Source organism: Empidonax traillii, unplaced genomic scaffold (assembly GCF_003031625.1).
Source record: "Empidonax traillii isolate 1590-97213 ecotype Southwest subspecies unplaced genomic scaffold, ASM303162v1 scaffold1128:size488575, whole genome shotgun sequence".
Taxonomy (NCBI): Eukaryota; Metazoa; Chordata; class Aves; order Passeriformes; family Tyrannidae; genus Empidonax; species Empidonax traillii.
This window is the reverse complement of record NW_020956321.1, coordinates 259,744-276,022: the sequence shown is the minus strand read 5'-3', so window position 1 is coordinate 276,022 and position 16,279 is coordinate 259,744. Positions and strand designations below refer to the sequence as shown.

General features: G+C 48.8%; 2 protein-coding genes across 2 annotated transcripts in view; both read right to left on the bottom strand.

Annotated features, from left to right (window-relative positions):
• STYX (serine/threonine/tyrosine interacting protein) overlaps window positions 1-205 on the bottom strand; it is a 19,882-nt gene extending 19,677 nt beyond the window's left edge. Inside the window, exon 1 of the mRNA XM_027905175.1 lies at window positions 68-205. Coding sequence (XP_027760976.1) covers window positions 68-124 — 57 coding nt within the window. The 5' untranslated portion in view covers window positions 125-205. The remainder of the gene's footprint in view (window positions 1-67) is intronic.
• Window positions 206-3,085: 2,880 nt separating this feature from the next.
• On the bottom strand, window positions 3,086-14,498 carry PSMC6 (proteasome 26S subunit, ATPase 6). Its single transcript, XM_027905174.1, has 14 exons — window positions 14,323-14,498; window positions 13,460-13,539; window positions 13,186-13,225; window positions 12,777-12,829; window positions 9,836-9,903; window positions 9,296-9,410; window positions 8,629-8,716; window positions 8,055-8,116; window positions 7,846-7,969; window positions 7,655-7,716; window positions 6,546-6,666; window positions 6,375-6,455; window positions 4,097-4,168; window positions 3,086-3,574 (listed from the first exon to the last, which is right to left on the bottom strand). The coding sequence occupies exons 1-14, from the start codon at window positions 14,447-14,449 to the stop codon at window positions 3,456-3,458; spliced, it is 1,212 nt and encodes a 403-aa protein (XP_027760975.1). The 5' UTR covers window positions 14,450-14,498; the 3' UTR covers window positions 3,086-3,455.
• Window positions 14,499-16,279: the final 1,781 nt, after the last annotated feature.

Sequence of the window (16,279 nt, the reverse complement as noted above, 5' to 3'; positions counted from 1 at the left end):
GGGGGGGGGGGGGGGGGGGGGGGGGGGGGGGGGGGGGGGGGGGGGCGGCACCGGAGCTCCCGCTCACCTCAGAGTCCTCTTTGGCCTGCGGCAGCGCGGGGAAGGCCGGCTTGGCGAGCTCCATGGCCGGGCGCTGTCCGGGCGGGGCAGGACCCGGGGCAGGGCGGCTATTTGGGCAGCGGGACCGCGGGCTCCGGCTCGGGAGCGGCAGGAGATGGAGGCGGCGGCGGAGGAGGAGGCGGCGGCGGCGCGCTCAGCCGCTCGAGCCCGGCCGCCATGCTGCTGCTGCTGCTGCCGCCTCTTCTTCCCTCCTCCTCCTCCTCCTCCTCCTCCTCCCCCTCCTCCCCTTCCCACCTCTTCCTCCTCCTCCTCCTCCTCCTCCTCCCGCTCCCCCTCCCCTCCGCCCGCCCCCGGGCCCCGCTCCAGCGGCGCCCCCGCCCCGCTCCGCCCTCAGCGCTCTGCCCTCCCCTCACGGGCGGGCGCCGCCCCGGTTCCTGTCGTTAACCCCCTCGGGGCCCCCAAATTCTCCTTCATTAACCCCAAAATGTCGGGAAGGGGCGCTTAACTCGTTAACGGCGATGAGGGTCGCGGCCATTACCGCTCCCTTGTCGCCGTGCCCCGGCATTCCCGTGGGATTGTTCTCCTCAGGCACCCGCTTCCATTCTGGCGAGGGGGCACTCGCCCTATCCCCCATGGGAGTGACGCTGCTGCCTCAAATTCTGGCTGGCGGTGCAAAAGAGGTCACCTACAGTCAGGTCCTCTTTGCTGGGTGATGCCCGCAGATACATCAGTTTTGGGGCAGCAACCTGTTTTTCTGCTTTTTGAGGTTTCCCTGGTCCCATGCTCTGCTTGGAATCTAAGTATGTGGAATAAATGCAGCCGGGAAAAGGCTCCAGGGAGACCTCAGAGCCCCTTCCAATGTCTAAAAGGGCTCCAAGAGAGCTGGAGAGGGAGTTGGGACAAGGGCCTGGAGGGACAGGAGAAGGGGGAATGGCTTCCCACTGCCAGAGGGCAGGGTTAGATGGGATATTGGGAAGGAATTCTTGGCTGTGAGGGTGGGCAGGCCCTGGCACAGGTTGCCCAGAGAAGCTGTGGCTGCCCCTGGATCCCTGGAAGTGTCCAAGGCCGGGTTGGACTGGGCTTGCAGCAACCTGGGATAGTGGAAGATGTCCCTGCCCATGGCAGGGGGTTGGAATGAGATGAACTTTAAGGCTCATTCCAACCCAAACCATTCCATGATTCTACAAGACTTCACTTTAGGGTGCAGTTTTCCATTCCTGCACTCTTTACTGAACCAAAAACCTGCCCTGGTGTCATTGTAATTTCCAAGGGAAGCTTAGTCAAGCAAGCAAATTCAATGGGTTGGTTGCCTAAATAAAACTTTGAAAGTCTTTGCACTGGAATTTTAGGTACATCAGGAATAAAAAACTAGAAACTCTCCTGCTTTTTACTGCACAAAACCTTGAGAAATCTTCAACAATCACATTTCAGCAACCGTTCCTTCAGCGAAAGATGAAGAAGGAAATGGCAAAGGAGGAAGCAACAGGAAAACTGCAGCTCCCATTTCCAGCTGGTGTCAAGAAAAGGAACAGGGTCAGGTCTCTGTAGCCATCAGGGTAGAGCCTGAACTTTAAAAATTAGTTATAACCACTCCCAGGGCTCCAGGAAAGAGTTTTCCACACCATTTACCCTCCTCCAAGGTAATGCCAGAGGCTCACCCCGCTATTTCCATCACTGCAGTGCTCAGAAATGGACTTTTATTTCATTTTCTCATTGTTCCAAGCACTCTGGCTGTACGAGTTGCACTCAAAAGGGTATTATGGTAAAACTAAAACTGAGATTTGCATCTTTACACTCCTGACAGAGTCAACAATGGGAAGCTGCTACCCAGAAATAAAGGTCTGTAACAACCATTAGCCAAATAAACAGGGAAATACTGTTGCTTGTCCTGTTGTAACCGTTCTACACCTCACACTACCTGTTTAGTCTCAGTGCTGGGAAAGGAAATAAAACCACAGCTATTAAAAATGCCAGGGAGATGCTGGTAAGCAGCGTGTTTCCTGGGAAGTCTAGAGTTAATCTAATGTACTTGTCTGTCAGCTGAGCATGCCCAGAGTAATCCAATTAGGATAATGAGAAGTAGCCAGGAGTGCAGTTCAGTGCACTGCTGTTCCAGTCCAACACTCAGGTGAGCTGGGGAAGTGGTGGATCTGCGTGCACCCCTTGGGGTGGAACTGCTTGGAAAACAAAAATATGGCACGGTGACAGATGTCCTTGAAAACCCCAGCACCTTGTTTACTTCTCGCAATAATTAAACACTAGCTCAGGTAAATCCTCTTCCCAGAATTCGGCAGCACACCAGCGTGCCCAGGTGGCCAAGAAGGCCAAGTGGCACCCGGGCTGTGCCAGGAATTGTGTGGCCACAGGACCAGGGCACTGCTGAGGCACCACCACCTCCAATCCTGGGGGCAGCTCTGGGCCCCTCAGACAAGACATGGAGGGGCTGGAGCGTGTCCAGGGAAGAAAACAGAGCTGGAGAAGGGTCTGGAGCACCAGGAGTGGCTGAAGAAGCTGGGGGGGCTCAGCCTGGAGAAAAGGAGGCTCAGGGGGGACCTTCTGGCTCTGCAACTCCCTGACAGGAGGGGGGAGCTGGAGGGGTCAGGCTCTGCTTCCAGGGAACAAGGGACAGGACAAGAAGAAATGGCCTCCAGCTGTGCCAGGGGATTATGTTTAGACTGGATATCCAGCCCTGGCACAGCTGCCCAGGGCAGTGGTGGAGTTCCCATCCCTAGAGGGATTTAAAAGCCATGTGGATGTGGCACTTGGGGACATGGGTCAGTGGTGCCCTTGGCAGTGCCGGGGAAGTGGTTGGACTTAATAATCTTAAAAGGTTTTTCCAACTTCAGTGATTCTGTGAATCTAAACCCCACTTGTCCCTCCTCCCTCTGAGGGAAAGGCTGCCTCTGTTTGGTATGGAAGGCACAGGACTCCAATGGCAACACCAGAGAAAAGCTGTTCTTTAAATTCTGAACACACATAATTCACCTCTCTAGGAGAGCTACAGAAAAAAGTCCACCAGCATAAGCAGATTTAAACAGGTTTTATTCATAAACTGTTTGGGGAAAGGAGATTTACTGATATACAAAAAGTCAAGAAATGAACTGACTTTCTTATGTTCGCGAATCCCTTCAGGCACGTTTATAAATTCCCACCATAATTGCTAAGAGAACACATCTCCACACATTTTACTGAGCCTGGGCTGTAATGAATAATGTATGTCTGAATTGTACAGAAAACACACTCCTGTAGCCAACTTGCAACTAGCATTCCCAAAATTACTAGCTACATGCTACACAAACACCTTACAATGATAATCAAGAGGTACATTATTTCTCTCTCTTTATACATTAACCCAGGAGGACGTGTGCAATCAATCACAAATTCTATGGTTTAATTTACACAGGTTTGTAGTCAAGCTTGGACTCCAGTTTCTTGGAATCAGCCACTTTCCTGACAGCTTTCATGAAGTCTTCCTGAACTACGAAGTCATGATCGGCACGGATCGCAAACATCCCTGAGAGGAGAATTTAACAGCCAGGATAAGCTACAGAGCACAAAGATTCACTCAAATCCAAGTGAAAATTAATCCAAGTTACACTGTCTGGGATGCTGGGAAGAGGAGGGAATTTCAGTGAGGTCACCTTTCTGAACTAGGGGATTACTGGTAAGAAAACTTGTTTAAACTGTGAGTATTTACTGTGTTACTCAGCCTGTCCAGGCAGGCAAACCCAGTGCACAAGTTTTAATGCAGAAAAAGCTTAAAACAGCATCAACTTTCCAGTAACCTGGGTATACCAAGAGACTTGGATCCTCTGCAAAAAGGAGATAAATGGGTGCAATCACCGTTTCTACTGAGACAATGTGACACATGTCATGATATTTATCCAACAGGTGGCTGGATATTTATCCAAGAGCCCAAGTGAAACGTTCCAGCAGAAGGTTTTTGAGCTCCTGGTTTTAATCCCCAGAGAAAACAGCTCCAAGGTTCAGCATTATCCAAGGTTTAGCACAGGGAAATGAAGAGTTTAGGAATTACCTGCTTCAGTACAGACATTTCTCAAGTCTGCTCCGTTGAAGCCATCTGAGAGCTTCACGATTGCTTCATAATCTGCCCAGAAAACACCAGTGCCAGTTAGAAATAAATCACACTCCCCCCTTAGGGATGCCAATGACATACATATCCAGCAAACAAACACACACTCGGATCTCGGTGCAAACAGAGAGCACTGGACTGATAAATTAACTGGAAGCAGCAGCTGCATCACCCCTTCCATTAAAACACAAAGTACTGCAGCCAAAAGCTCGTATTATATAATTAAATCCCAAAGTTACCAACTTGTGGTTACAAGAATCACCATGAAGTGCAAGAAAGCTACATCAGGGCAATGTTCTTATCATTTAAATGATGCAAACCCCCAGAAGTCTTATCTCCAAGTGATCACAGCTCAGTCCCTTTCCACTTCCAGCACTGCATCTACTAAAGGCATTTAATGTCTTGATATTAAATATATGCACATCTATTTACTAAAAAAGTGGCTGTGCTGGTAGTTCATCAGGAACCAATTTCGAAACCGCTGTGTCTGTTGAGCCTCCAGCAAATCCTGCTTTTTGCAAGGCTGCTTATTAAAATTATCAATTTTGTGCAAAACCTTTCGAAGTTTCCCTCCTGCGTGAAATTCAGAACATTTGAACCGAATGTTTTTATCTCAAGGATTCAAAAACTCCTAAAGATAAGAAATTCTCCAACTGTATTTTAATTCCATGTAGCACTATGTCCTATAAACAAGTCTTTCCAAGTAAGTGGAAAGTTTAAAAAAAAAAAAAGAAGTGAGGGGACTAAGCAATGTTGAACAGTGCAAGGTTTGTAAGTTTAGGGTCTTCAGCACGAGATTTTCATGCTGGAAACTCAACAGGTCATTTTCATGGATTTTAATGCAATTCCCACCCCACCTTGCTGCTAAGTCCTGGCCTTACTTTTGGGGTATCAAAAGTCTTTCCACACCCTGTTCAGACACCTCACCTTGCAAATGGCACAGAGGAATAATCCTGCCATGCTCTACTCCAGTGCCCAAAGATACAAGAACAAGGGTGAAGGAGAATCATGGAATGGTTTGGGTTGGAAGGGACCTTATAGGCCATCTCATTCCAACCCCCTGCCATGAGCAGGGACACCTTCCACTAGCCCAGGTTGCTCCAAGCCCCATCCAGCCTGGCCTTGGACACTTCCAGGGATTCAGGGACAGCCACAGCTTCTCTGGGCAACCTGTGCCAGGGCCTCCCCACCCTCATAGCCAAGAATTCCTTCCCAATATCCCATCCAACCCTTCCTTCTGTCAATGTGAGGCCACATTCCTCCTTGTCCTGTCACTCCAGGCACTTGTTTAAAGCCTCTCTCCAAGCACTTCACTTGAGCTTGATGATTTGCTTTGGAGCTTCTTCCCTCTCTCAGCCTACAGTCACGTGCACCTTTAAGCCCCCCCTGCAGCTAAGAAAGGCAGAGCTCATCCCTCTGGCCCTCCCCCAGCCCACTCCCGCTATCCCAAGCTATCCCAAGCAATCCCGAGGGATCCCTTGGTGGAGCTGCAGCTGTTGATGCAGCCAGATGGTGACTGGGATCAGTTCCACCGTCCTGTCCTGGCTGCAGGAATTGCTGCTGTCAGCACACAGGGGGGTGGGTGGCACAGGGCACTGCTGCACTCAGAGGCAGCTCCCATTTAAAGGCAAATCACACTCAGTTTTCTCCAGGAAAAAGCCACTGTGAAAGCAGGACTCTGGTCAGCTTAGGCTAAAACACTCCTCAAATAAACCTTCCCCTTCTTATCTCATTTTTCTCCCCCTTACACTCTGGAGAGAGCAATGGACACCACTCACCAAACAACAATTTTCACCGGGCCATCTCCAAACTCCAAAGTTGCTCCTTGACTTTTAAAGATTCTTTAATGTTCCCTCATTAACAGCATTTCTTCCCTAAGGGGTTAATGAAAACACACTTTACCTGCACCAAGAAAACAGTGCATGTAAAGGACGTGTTTCCTTCAGAAACAGGATGAGAATCCCAGAAAACCTGAATGGAATCAGGAAACCTGATGAGAATCATGCGGATTTTCCAGTTTAGTGCTCCAAGGGTTGATGATATTCAGTGTTCCTTTGCAAAGACTTTGCAACGGTTCAACCAGGATGCATTAAAAAAAAATAAAAGCAGTAGAACTCCAAGAGGGAAAGTTGTCTAAGGGCAGGAGTGATTGTAACAACTCACCCTCTTCCCATCCTTAAAAAGAGCAGAAGGAATGATATCCAGGTGACTTCTTACTCACCTATTTCACCGTGTTTAGTGATAGGACCTGCGTGGATCTTCAAAATATCTAATCTGGCTTGTTCGTTTGGTAGATCAATATCTAGAAAGAATTACATTAAAAGTGCTTTACTAAAAGCAGAAACCCCTACAGTTCCCATGGATTGTTGTCCTCTGTGGAGCAAGAACTCACGGATTTTTCTATCCAGCCTTCCGGGCCGCAGCAGCGCAGGATCCAGCGTGTCGGGTCTGTTCGTAGCCATGATCATCTTAACTCTGTGCAGAGTATCAAATCCATCCATCTGATTCAATAACTAGCAGGGAACAGAAGGTTGGTTATTTCTAAACAACCCAAAACCTTCCTATTCCATTTTTTTTTCTTTTTCTTCCCCCCCCCCCTAGGTATTTTCACCAAGATGAAAAGCACTAAAGATAAAATCAGGAAAAAAAAAAAATCCTAAAAGCTCCCTAATGAAAGGCCTCGAGCTCCCTGAATATTCCATGAGCAATGGAGGGCTCAGGAAGAGAGACACTGAAAATGCTCTGCCCAGAGAAAAGGACACTGAGCAAAGCTCAGCTCGAACGTGAAAGACTTGACTAAAACAATGAGGCAAAGAAAACACTGCAAGGACTAAAGGAGCCAGTGGCTGCCTGACACATTTGGCTTGTAGTGCAGCAAGTGCAGGACATTCCAATTGGACCAGGGGAAGAGCCTCTGGAATACTAATACACACAGAGGAAGACGTTTCATTGTGAAGATTTAAAGTGCTTGCTCTTTGATCACAGGGATTTAATTCTCTGTGGAAGGCAGACACGTTCTTTTGAACCAGGCAAACTGTTTGCAAACACAGGCCAGTCAGGGTTCCCAGTAGCTTTGGAATTGTCACCAGTGGCTTTAAAATTCTCCTCATGCAACCCAGTTTACCAGAGCAGCTAACACAGAAACGAGGAAATACAACTGCTCCTGCTGGTTTGAAAATCCAACCGTAACAGTCCCGAAGTGTTATATGAGGTGAGTGGTTTGGGGGTTTAAAGGAGACAGAAAGGGGGGCCCTCCAAACCTTCAGAGATGCAGGAAGAAGCAGTAAGCAAAAGAAGGAGAAAATATCCCAAATAATTTTATCAAAGACTCAATTAGTCCCCACGTGGAATTAACAGATGAGTTATGAGGATGTGCAGCTGCTGCACAAGCAGCATCTAGTTCAGCTCTAGCTCAAGATTCCTAACTCAGGAAAGGTTCTGCCAGGGCAGATCCCAGGTAACAATTCACACCTGTGTTACAGTCAGGAATGAGACACTCACCTCCATCAGAGTCCTCTGGATTTCTCTATCAGCTGAGGTGCCTTCGGAAAAACGGCGACCACCTGCAGCACACCAAACTCGTGAGTTCTAGGACATGATTTCTGCCTTTGAGAGGGGGGGGAATCGGCCTTACAGCTGATTTCAGCCCCAAAAGGAGCCTCTGTGTCCCCCCATCAGGCCATCAGCCTTACCAATAGCATCGATCTCATCCATGAAAATGATGCAGGGCTGGTGATCTCTGGCATAATTGAACATCTCTCGGATGAGCCGGGCGCTCTCCCCGATGTACTTGTCCACTATGGAACTCGACACCACCTTGGGAAGGACAGAGGAACACAGGGATGAGGAGACTGGAGTGCCAACTGCTCCAGGGTGGGAGTGCACGAGGCCATGCCAGTACCTTGAGGAAGTTGCAGTCCAGCTGGCTGGCAACAGCCCTGGCCAGGAGGGTCTTCCCTGTGCCTGCACAGACAAGAGATGGGAGCTGGTTCACTACTGAGCCAGCACTGCCCACCAGGGACTTGGGAAGGAGGGAAAACAAAAAAGGGAAGGGGAAGACAAGATGGAAAAGGGGGAAATGAAAATAGAAAAGGAAGGAAGAAGGAAAGAAGGAAAAGGAGTGGGAGGGAGGGAAAAGGAGGGGGAAGGGAAAAGGGGGAAGGAAGGGAAAAAGGGAAGGAAAAGGGGGAAAAGAGGGAGGAAAGGGGAAAAGGGGAAGGAAAAGGAAGAAAAGGGATAGAAAAGGGTAAAAAGGGAAAGAAAAGGGGAGAGAAAGGGGGAAAAGGGGAGAGAAAAGGGGAAAAGGGGAGAGAAAAGGGGAAAAGGGGAGAGAAAAGGGGAAAAAGGGAAAGAAGGAAAAAATAAAAAGGAAACTAAAAAAATAAAAAGGCAAAGGAAAAAAGCAAAACAAAGGAGGGTCTTGGCACCGTTTGAAAGCAGCAACCAAGCACTCATTGCCCTTCCCTGGGACTCACCAGGGGGCCCATACAGCAAACAGCCTTTGGGAGGGATAATTCCCACCCGCTGGAATAATTCTGGGTTTGTAAGTGGCAGCTCTATTACCTGTGAAGGGACAGAGAATGAGGTTTAAAAGAGCTAATGGTATGTTTGTTTGCCAGCCTGTTTTTCATATCCCTGCATGTATTTAATGGCAGCATATTTGCTCTGAGGAACAGTTAAGTAAGAAAATGTCAGGTGGATCCACAGTCCTGCCCTTCCTGCTCACACTTCAGCTCTGCAATGGGTGGTTCCTCTTGATCCCCTCTGCTCAATCCATGTTTTCCCACTGTCATAATTTCACCCCCCAGAGCAATGCTGGTAGTGTCTGTGCAAAACTCCAGTTTGCTTTGCTGCTTGCCAATCCTACCACTGCCCTCCCACTCGACTTCATGGCATTCCCTCAGCCTAAGGGGTCTTGGATCCTTTAAACCCTCTCCTTCAAAAGGATTTTCTTCATTTTCATCTCAACCCAAGCACTTCACTCGAGTCAATGAAACGTGGAAAGCAGCGATCTGAGAGGATCCCTTTAACAGCCTGATGGTAAGCGGGGGGGCAAACATCAAAACCAGGTTTTCCCCCCTTGAAAAGCTTCACTCAGAGCATTAATCACTCTTTGACGAGTGGTTTTGAGGCACTGGGTACCTCTCGTAGTTCTCTGATCTGTTCCGACAACCCTCCGATCTCAGAATAGGAAACGTCCCCGGGATCTTCGTGGGACATGTTATAAACCAATGGATCCACCTCCCGGGGCAAATATCTGGAAAATACAATCAGGAGTTATTTTTCAGGGTTATAAAATAAATTTATTAAAAAGTTATTCCCATAAATTTTACAGCAACTGTGGAAATTATTTCTTCTCCTCCCACCTTGATAACAAGTATGTGTCGAAAAAAAACAGAATAAACCCCAAACCAAGCAAACTTTTTCAAGTTTTTTAAAACAAAGCTCAAAAAAAGGCTGAAAATGAGTTGTAGCATTTTCTTTTTAAGGAACAATCAATTTCTTTTTGAATCATATGTAACAGCCATACAAGCCTTGCCCTTAAAGTAACTTATTTTAGCACTGTTTTGCAGAAAACCTTTACACAATATTACGGAAGAGATTATTCAGATCTTTGTGGGATATACTCAGATAATGATTTTTTTCCCCCTTTATTTGATGAGCAGAAGAGCAGAAACCTACCTCATAATAGTCAGAGTGGTCATATCCAGAGCAACTCTTGTCCCTGGCTTCAGCTTACTTTTGTCCAGCTAGCCCCCCAAAAAAAAAAAAAAAAAAAGGGAATTTTTTTACAACCACATTCCAAAACAATCCCTGTTTTTAGGATGTTTACTGGAGCTTGCACTCTTTGCTCAAACCCACACAAGATGAAAACAAGGCTACTGAGCCACACAACAAGCAGTCATCAACTTACCACTCTTGAAAATAAGCACTACTTTTCTAGATCATCTTTAATTTTTACTTTTATTCCTGTCAATCTGACTGGATTAGTGGGATCTAATCCTCCCCTCTGCTCCACATGGGACAGAACCAGCTGTTTGCACGTTTTTATGTGTTATACCCCATTCTGAAGTCAGCTGTTCAGCTATTACTCTTTCACCTCAGATGCCTCCTCGTCTGCCTCAGCAGTTTTTGTCTGATCGCTCCATTTTCTGTGATTTTTAAACACATTTCAGCGCACCCTGCTAAATTCTGCTGGGATTAAAAAAAAAAAAACAACTTGTGTTCCTCACCTTGTTTTTAAGAAACCAGTTTATTCTGAGCTTTAAGGACAAGGACACAGCCTATGCTGGAGCTGCTCCCTTGATGGATTGAACCCACTTGGGCAGGTTTGTGTCTTAGGAGAGCTGGGAGGGACTTTGGAAAAGAAGTGATAGGACAAGGGGGATGGCTTCCCACTGACAGATGGGATATTGGGAAGGAATTGCTGGCTGGGAGGGTGGGCAGGCCCTGGCACAGGTTGGGCAGAGAAGCTGTGGCTGTCCCTGGATCCATGGAAGTGTCCAAGGCCAGGCTGGACGGGGCTTGGAGCAACCTGGGCTAGTGGAAGGTGTCCCTGTCCCCATGACAGGGGGTTGGAACGGGATGAGTTTTAAGGTCTCTTCCAACCCAAACCATTCTGGGATTCTGTGGAGTGGCTTCTGCACAACAAGGATTTCAACAGCCCTTTTCCAGGACTGCTGGAAGCTTCCTGCTGTCCTCACTGGGGGATTTATAAGGTCCCTTGTCCATGTGGGTTCTTGACTCTCTGGCACTGTTTAGGATCAAGCTGTCCCTCCTCTTTTACTGGGGTCACTCCTGGGACCTCTTCCCAGCTGCCTCATCTTGAGAAACCTTTAACAGCTTGGAATTTTATCAGAGTCAACCTTGCCCAACAGATTTATTTTGCAGTGAGAAGAAAACAAAGAGAAACCACTTGACCTCAGATTCCTTAGGAAGCGCACTTGAGATAGGGAAGTAATTTTGTTTCAATTCAAACAGTATCACTCTCCCTCCTGAGCAGCACAGCTCAGCCACGAGGGCTTTGATCAAAAACTCATCCTAGTCCAGGAGAAAAGATTTGTCTTGATATCTTGACATTTTGGAAACAACCATGGGTACGTTTTTTTGGAGCCTTTGGTATCAAATCAAGGATCTATTAAGATAAAAGAGCGTTTTTACCAAAGAATAGACTTGAAAGTAGGTGTTGCGATGCCAGGTTCACCCAAGGACAACCTGTTCCTTAGGATTTATCTGTTTCAACACAGAACTCCAAGATTACCTTGAAGTGCCCCTAAATGGAATTAACTACATTTATGTCCTAAAATTCTGTAATGAACATCAGCTCCTCTTCAGAGAGAGAAAGAAAAGTCACCTCTAAAATCAATACCACCCCTGTGCTCCTTTTACTGAAGGAACTTTCATTTTTTCACAACTTCCATGACAGAGGAGAACACGATGTCTTGAAAACTCAACAACTGCAGCTGCTTCTTGCATCATAAAGGAATAAAGTTCAAGATGCACTGGGAGGTCACAGCTGGCAAAAGCCCTCGCACCTAATTTGTGCATTAAAACTGCTGAACAAAAAGCTGAATGATCCAAATGATCCTTCCCCTGGGGCCGTTACTCCCTGTTCAGACAGTCCCACATTTTCACACGTGTTGTCCTTTGCTCCCATTTCCCAAAGTCGGGGATGAGAGGGACAAAAGGTACCTCCAAGTGGTTGTTGCTGACTGTGGCAGATGGGCTGTGCTGCAAGGAAGGCTCTGTATTAAAGTGCCTGATTTCTACACAGTCTGATGTAGGTAAAACAGCTGCTGCCCTGTGGACCAGCAGAGCCAAAGGCTTTTTTTTTTTTTTTTTAAGATCCCTAAGGACAAATAAAAATCCCTCCAAGTGTTTAGAACGGGGGCTTTGCCTCCCATCATTATCCACTGGAGTGCAAAAGCATTAGGAAAAAAAAATGTACATAAAGATATGGGTAAAGATAATGGGTTTAAACTGACAAGAGAGCAGGTTGAGATGGGATACTGGGAAGAAATTTCTGACTGTGAGGGTGGGCAGGCCCTGGCACAGGTTGCCCAGAGAAGCTGTGGCTGCCCCTGGATCCCTGGAAGTGTTCAAGGCCAGGCTGGATGGGGCTTGGAGCAATCTGGGCTAGTGGAAGGTGTCCCTGCCCATGGCAGGGGGTGGAACTGGATGAGTTTTAAGGTCCCTTTCAACCCCAACCACTCCATGATTCTCTGACACACAGTTAATATTTAATATTAAATCTGAAGCTCAGCACTGTGACAGCAATGGTCATGACACAGCTGATTAACTTTCATAATGATCATTAATTTTCAGAGAGTCCAAAATCAGGCAGAAAGACAGTTTTTACTCAATAAAATGAATAAAACACATGCCAGGTTTTGGGAACATTATGGATTGTTTTCTCTTCACTAGGAAGTTACACTACTACCAGCTGCAGAGGGAGAGAGGAAGCAGATACCAGAATAAAATAGCCATAAACAGCCTTAAAGAATAAAAAAAAAAAGTTAAAGAAGAAAATAATTAACCCCAGTAAGGACCCAGTGGATGAAAAGCAAGGCTAATATTCAAGACCAAAGCAAATTTTTAATGAGTATTCACTTAGAGCACCTACCTGACGGCGACAGCCAACCACATATCTTGGTCCATTTGTAGCCTTCACAATGACTGGAGAGAGAAAATAAAGAAAAAAAAACCAAATTTACTTGGTGCACTGCTCTGAGTTGTGTTTCTGAACTACCCATTACGTTTTTTTGCCAATAATCTGATCACCAATACTTTATTTGTTTACTCCTCCAAACCTTTAATGAGATTTAAATTACAAAAGCTCATTGCTTTGTGGCTGCCCCATCCCTGGAAGTGTTCCAGGCCAGGTTGGATGGGGCTTGGAGCAACCTGGGATAGTGGAAGGTGTCCCTGCCCATGGCAGGGGGTGGAACAGGATGGCCTTTAAGGTCCCTTCTGACCCAAACCACTCCATGATTTTCATGATCTCAGAGAGTACAACATTCTAGTGTACTTACATTTCTCCTCTGTCAGCTGTTTAAGAACCTCACCGACAATCTGAAAGAACAAATACAGTATTAGCCTAGAGATAAATTAACACTGCAGAACTTACAGAAAAACCTCTCTAACCCCTGCGCTCAGTTCCTGTTGTTTCCCCACCCTGTTTCTGTTAACTGGGCCGTGCCAACTTTCTCTTTTTTCAGTTCCAAAAATGGATTTAAATGTTATTCCCACACAAGGCCACTGTCAACAACCACTGCAGGATGCAGAGACCTTGCCCGTGTCATGTACCTGCCCGACGCTCTGCAAGGCCTTGAGGTCATTTTCTGATTTCTCGTATTGCTTGGTGAGCTCTTTCAGCTGTTCCCTTACTGAAAAAAAGGAAACAAACACGGCGTTTTAGAAACTTCCAACCCAACAAGAACCCCGGACCAGACTCTTTTCCAGCAGCGAAGTGAGACTGTGGGAGACCAGCAAACCCAATAAGTGACCCCTGAGCGTGTCCCGGGAAGGGAACATGGCTAGGGAAGGGTCTGGAGCACCAGGAGCGGCTGAGGGAGCTGGGTGGGCTTAGTCTGGAGAAAAAGGAGGCTCAGGGGGGACCTTCTGGCTCTGCAATCCCTGACAGGAGGGGGGAGCCGGAGCAGGGTGGGCTCTGCTCCCAGGGAACAAGGGACAGGACAAGAGGAAAGGGCCTCAAGCTGTGCCAGGGAAGGTTTAGGTCGGATATTAGGGAAAATTCCTTCACGAAAGGGGTAGTCACTCATCGGGACCAGTTTCTGCCCAGGGAGGTGCCGGCAGTCCCCATCCCCGGAGGTGTTTAAGGCAACACCGGACGCGACACTCCGGTCTGGCTGACAAGGCGGCGACCGCTCACAGGCTGGGCTCGGCAATCTCGGAGCCCTTTTCCAACAGCTAAACGATTCTCCGACCCTTCGGTGCCCTCCCAGGAGGAGAAGCGAGCCCTCCTTGGCGCTGGCAGCGCCCACCCCGCTCCCGCTCCCCGCGCCGCCGGGGCCCGGCCAGGCCCATGACGAAGCGCGGGCAGCGCCGCGGCCGCCGCTCTCCCTCAGCGGGCGGAGCGAGCGGGGAGCTCCTCGTAGCACCGACCCCCTCCCCCCTTTCCTTTCCCCCCGCAAGCCCCCGGCGCTCACACTCCTTGAGGCGGCCGTCGATCTCCTTGTGCTCCAGCAGCTTCTTGCGGTAGTCCTGGAGCGCCTTGTCTCTGGGGTCCGCCATGATGAGCAGGCGCCGCTCATAGGGGATGCCGGGAAGGGCCATGGCGGCGGGGGGGCCGCGCCGCCCTCACGGCCCCGGCCCCGCGCAGCGCCCCCTCCCGCCGCGGAGGGGAACCGCCCTGTCGCGACAGGTCGCGACGGGCCGCGCTCTGTCTGTGTATGTGTGTGTGTGAGTGTGCTGTGAACGACGCTAGAACCGCGACAGGGCAGCGGCGGTGGCAGCGCTGAGCGTGTGCGTGAAGGAGCGGGCACAGCCTGCGTGGGGCAGGGGGGACAGGAGGCTGAGGGGAGACCTCGTGGAATCCCGGGATGGTTTGGGTGTGGAGGGACATCGGGGCGCTCATTTCTTTATTCTAAGTTTGCGTCTGTTTCTTCTCTTGCCCACCGCTGTTTGGCTTTATTGTAAGCTCCTGACTTGGTTTTTCTGAGGTTCCACAGAAGCATGGAATGGCTTGTGTTGGAAGGGACCTCGAAGCTCATCCCATTCTAACCTCCTGCCATGGGCAAGGACACCTTCCACTATCCAAGCGCCATCCAGCCTGGCCTTGGACACTTCCAGGGATCCAGGGGCAGCCACAGCTTCTCTGGGCAACCTGTGCCAGGGCCTCCCTGCCCTCCCAGCCAATGATTCCTTCCCAGTATCCCATCTCAACCTGCCCTCTGGCAGTGGGAAGCCAAGAAAAATGTCATGATTTCCTCCCCTTCCCATGGCATTTCCTCATGGCTCTGCAAAGGACCAACAGCAGAGAGCAGCTGCTCCCCCAAATCTTGCTTTTTTTCCCAGGAGATCATCCCAAAACGTGTGCAAGGGAAGGCTGGTAGTGTGTGAAGGCTTTTGGCTGCTGTCACTGCCAAGGAGGGATCAAACTCCTTTTCCTTACGCTCTGCTTTGGGTGGATGTACTTTGGGTGAAACTTGGAAGGTTTGGTGTCATAGAATCCCAGACTGGGTTGGATTGGAAGGGACCTCAAACCTCATCTCATTCCATGCCACAGGCCAGGACACTTTCCACTAAACCAAGTTGCTCCAAGCTGTTTCCAACCTGGCCTGGAACACTTCCAGGAATGGGGCAGCCACAAAACAAGGAGCTTTTGTAGTTTAAATCTGGTTAAAGATTTGGAGGAGTGAAGAATTAAGAGTATTGATGATCAGATTATTAGCAAAAAAACATAGTGGATAGTTCAGAAACACAGCTCAGAACACTGCATCAAGTAAATTTTGGTGGTTTTTTTTTTAAATTATTTGTTCTCTCCAGTCATTGTGAAGGCTACAAATGGACCAAGATATGTGGCTGCCTGTCATCATCACATGTAGTTGATCTACGTGAACACTCATTAAAAGTTTGCTTTGGTCTTGAATATTAGCCTTGCTTTTCATCCACTGGGTCCTTAGTGGGGTTAAGCATTTCCTTCTTTCAGGTTTTTTTTATGGACAGAGCCCAAGGAGCATTTGGACAACGCTCTCGGGGACAGGGTGGGATTGTTGGGGCGTCCTGTGCGAGGCCGGGAGTTGCACCGGGTGATGCTTGGGGGGCAGGAATTCCAACAGCAGAATCAATCCCACGATTTGGCCATTCTTTAACGCTATTTATGGCCACTTCACACTGGCATCAGCTCCCCCTCACAGCTGGGTGGTAGCGAAGACGCGACAACCCACGACGCTCCCGGGAACCTCGCGTGTGTTTTACGCTAATTTACCGAGTTTAAACCCTTCCCTTTTCCGCCCGGCCGCGAACCCTCAGACCCGCGGGGCTGTGAGGCCCGGGAGGCAGGGCATTCCATCCCCTCCCATCCCATCTCCGGGAATGCCGGCAGTCTCGGGGGTGACTCAGCGGGGCCCCGGGGCGGTCCCCGCGGCCGCTCCGTGCCGGGCC